This window comes from Propithecus coquereli, unplaced genomic scaffold (assembly GCF_000956105.1).
Source record: "Propithecus coquereli isolate 6110/MARCELLA unplaced genomic scaffold, Pcoq_1.0 Scaffold181, whole genome shotgun sequence".
Taxonomy (NCBI): domain Eukaryota; kingdom Metazoa; phylum Chordata; class Mammalia; order Primates; family Indriidae; genus Propithecus; species Propithecus coquereli.
The window spans coordinates 3,789,185-3,792,262 of record NW_012142857.1 but is presented as its reverse complement, the minus strand read 5'-3'; the positions used below and the strand labels follow the sequence as shown (position 1 = coordinate 3,792,262).

At 34.3% G+C, this 3,078-nt stretch overlaps 1 protein-coding gene across 1 annotated transcript in view; it reads left to right on the top strand.

Moving 5' to 3' along the window:
• SMAD2 (SMAD family member 2) overlaps positions 1-3,078 on the top strand; it is a 103,364-nt gene that overhangs the window by 42,849 nt on the left and 57,437 nt on the right. The window contains exon 3 of the mRNA XM_012642634.1: positions 2,677-2,965. Coding sequence (XP_012498088.1) covers positions 2,730-2,965 — 236 coding nt within the window. The 5' untranslated portion in view covers positions 2,677-2,729. The remainder of the gene's footprint in view (positions 1-2,676; positions 2,966-3,078) is intronic.

The window sequence follows — 3,078 nt, the reverse complement described above, 5'->3', positions numbered from 1 at the left end:
ATTCATATATAAGTAACCCTCACAGTTCAAACTTGTGTTGTTGAAGGTTCAACTGTATATATCCTAGCTCTGCTGAAAAAGCTATGAAGCAGTGAAAACGCTATAGCACTGAGCACACTTAATACCCAAATTGTGGTTTCTGCTTGCTTCACTAAGAAGCGACAGGCAGGATTCTTTAGAATAATAGCTATTTAGATCTGGCAGTAGGAAATACGTAAGATGAACTTGTAATATTTTGGTATACTAGAAAGCAAGGAAGCTGTCAAACTACTGGCTACCAAACGATCAAATTTAAAGGATTTCCCATTGACTAAAGTTTTTATTATCAAAAAGGGCAGTAAAATATTTTACTATAATTGATTGAAAAATTTCACTACGATTGATTGAAACACATTGAATATATTAAACCCATTAGCTCCTAATCACATGACCCTACCTCCTCCCCTCAGACCTTATTTAGAGATCATTGGAAGTAGGGCACTGATTTCTTATTCTGAAAATTAACAATTAAAATGAAAGTCTTAAGCATCTAACCTGACTTTGCTTAAATGAACCGTATTTTAGGGTAAACAGCCCAAGTTGGTGAGGAAAAATTTTATAGAGAAAGAATTATAGTGAATAAATGTAGGTGGACTAGAACTGGAAAACAACCCTAATAAAATAATAGATTCAAGCAATGATCATTAATGGATGAAGATATAATGAGAGAAGTGTACATTGCACAAACTTGTGCTATATATCACCAACTGATCAATCTTAGCTTTGCTGAAGTGGACAGTGAAACACCGTGGGCTTCCTGATGTATGATATGAACCAGATATCATCGATTGTCGATAGTCGAAATCAAATCTAAATGTGTAGAGCTAACCTCCATTTATAGGATAGAGGAACAAGTTAATGACACTACAAAAAACACAGTTCTAGAATGTAAGGTCATCTAGAGAATGGCTGACTTTTTCTTCTCAATTGTAGTGAAGGAGGAAGAAAATGGAGGAAGGACTACTCTAGATTAAAAAAGCCTTAGGAGACATAATATCCGCATGAAATGTCAACCCTGTTTTGGATCCCTACTCAAATCAACTGTAAATGAAATTGTTTGAATCAGCCAGGCAAATATGAATATGACTGGGGTTATAGGTGATTCCAAGGTATGATAATGATTAGGAAAGAAAGTCTCTGTATTTTTAATAGGTGGATACTGAATTACGTAGAGGTGAAATGACAATATCGGGGATTTGCTTTTTTTTTTGTTTTAAGAAAAATTATGATAGAACCACATTTTAATCAGTTTAATAAGTGGAAGAAACAGAGCTATTGGAAAAATTAAATAACACATGTGAAAATGATTTCCAACATAGTCTTCTGTACTAAGTCAAACTATAATATCAGTCAGGTCAACTAAAGACTTCTTCACATCTTTCTCAGGAACAACATACTCCATTGACATAATATTAATAGATTCAGTGAACTAAGCAAGGTGAAGATGAGGTATTAAGAAATAGGAGCTTCAGCCCAGAAGAGAGGTGAAGGAAGTTCCTAGGACACCACTAATGGAACAGGTCAGTTAGTTCAGTCTGGAGTTGGAGGATACTGGGCTTTAGGATTCAAGGGCTCCGTGAATAGAAGAGAAGTAGTCGATTTCTGATGGCTGTGTGGAAAATTTAATTGTGGGTCTGGAGGGGAGTGTGGGGAGAATTTGTGGTAGGTATATAGAAAGCTAAGCAAATGAAAAAGTAAGACAGTTAACTCTGGGGAAAACAAAACACTGCAAAAAGAAACGTCGTAGTTTACTACTGATCTCACTATATATACACAATTACTTAATTGGGTGATTTTCACAATTGGAGGAAAAGAAGTAAGTGATGTAAGGGAACTGAATCCTCATTTTCCATAGGAAAACCAATAGATAATACCTAAATTTGATATTTTAAGAGTTACTATTATAAGCCTGTGACTTGGGTATAAATACCAAAAATAAAAGTGAAAAGATTTTAAGGAATTGTACCTCGTTGTGGGAAGAGAAACTATATTGGACTTTACTTACTATGCACATTGTTACTTAGATAAACATATATGTTAAAAAGAGACTGAATTAAAGATCCTCTCAAGTGCGAGTGAAAACCAAACCTTTTCTTCACAGACTCTATTTATTTTTATTTCTTTATTCTTGTTTACTTCATATTTGATGCATTTCTCCTCCTTATAATAACTTAAGATTTTGTTTTTGATACTTAGTTATGAAATTTTAAAACTTTGGAGGGGGTGAGCTTGTTAATTTTTTATGTATTTTTCTTAAATCTTTTGAGAATAGATTAAAATCCTAAAAAGTGAGAAAAACTTTCTTTTATTGACCCTATTAAGAGTTAAAAATAAAGTAGTATTGGTAGTGAAAAATTGTTCAAAGTGGTGAGAAAGATTTTACTTGCAAAATTATTATATTTGCCAATAAGACTGGGAGTCCTCATAGTCTTGTTTTTAGAAGAATTTGTTTCCATGATTTCTTTAAGTTAGTAACGATAACATTTTCATGGGTGGAAAAGACTTCAGAAAGTCTGTTGTTGAAAGTAATAATTTGAATTTCTATATCCCATTTTATAGTTTGCTTTCTATAATATGTTGAAATTATTACTTGATGTTAAGTTGGTCTGTGCATCATCTTTTCACTGTCTTTGCTAGGTTTGGCACAGGAGGCTGTTTTCCTGGTGTGGCTTGCTGCCTTTGGTAAGAACATGTCGTCCATCTTGCCATTCACTCCGCCAGTTGTGAAGAGACTGCTGGGATGGAAGAAGTCAGCTGGTGGGTCTGGAGGAGCAGGTGGAGGAGAGCAGAATGGGCAAGAAGAAAAGTGGTGTGAGAAAGCAGTGAAAAGTCTGGTGAAGAAACTAAAGAAAACAGGACGATTAGATGAGCTTGAGAAAGCCATCACTACTCAAAACTGTAATACTAAATGTGTTACCATACCAAGGTAAGTGTCCTTATATCCCAAGTTTGATGATCATACTTTTGGAAATTGTGTAAAGGAATCTGAAGGAAAGTTATTGAATTTGTGTTCAAGTCTTCTATAAATAGTGATGATTA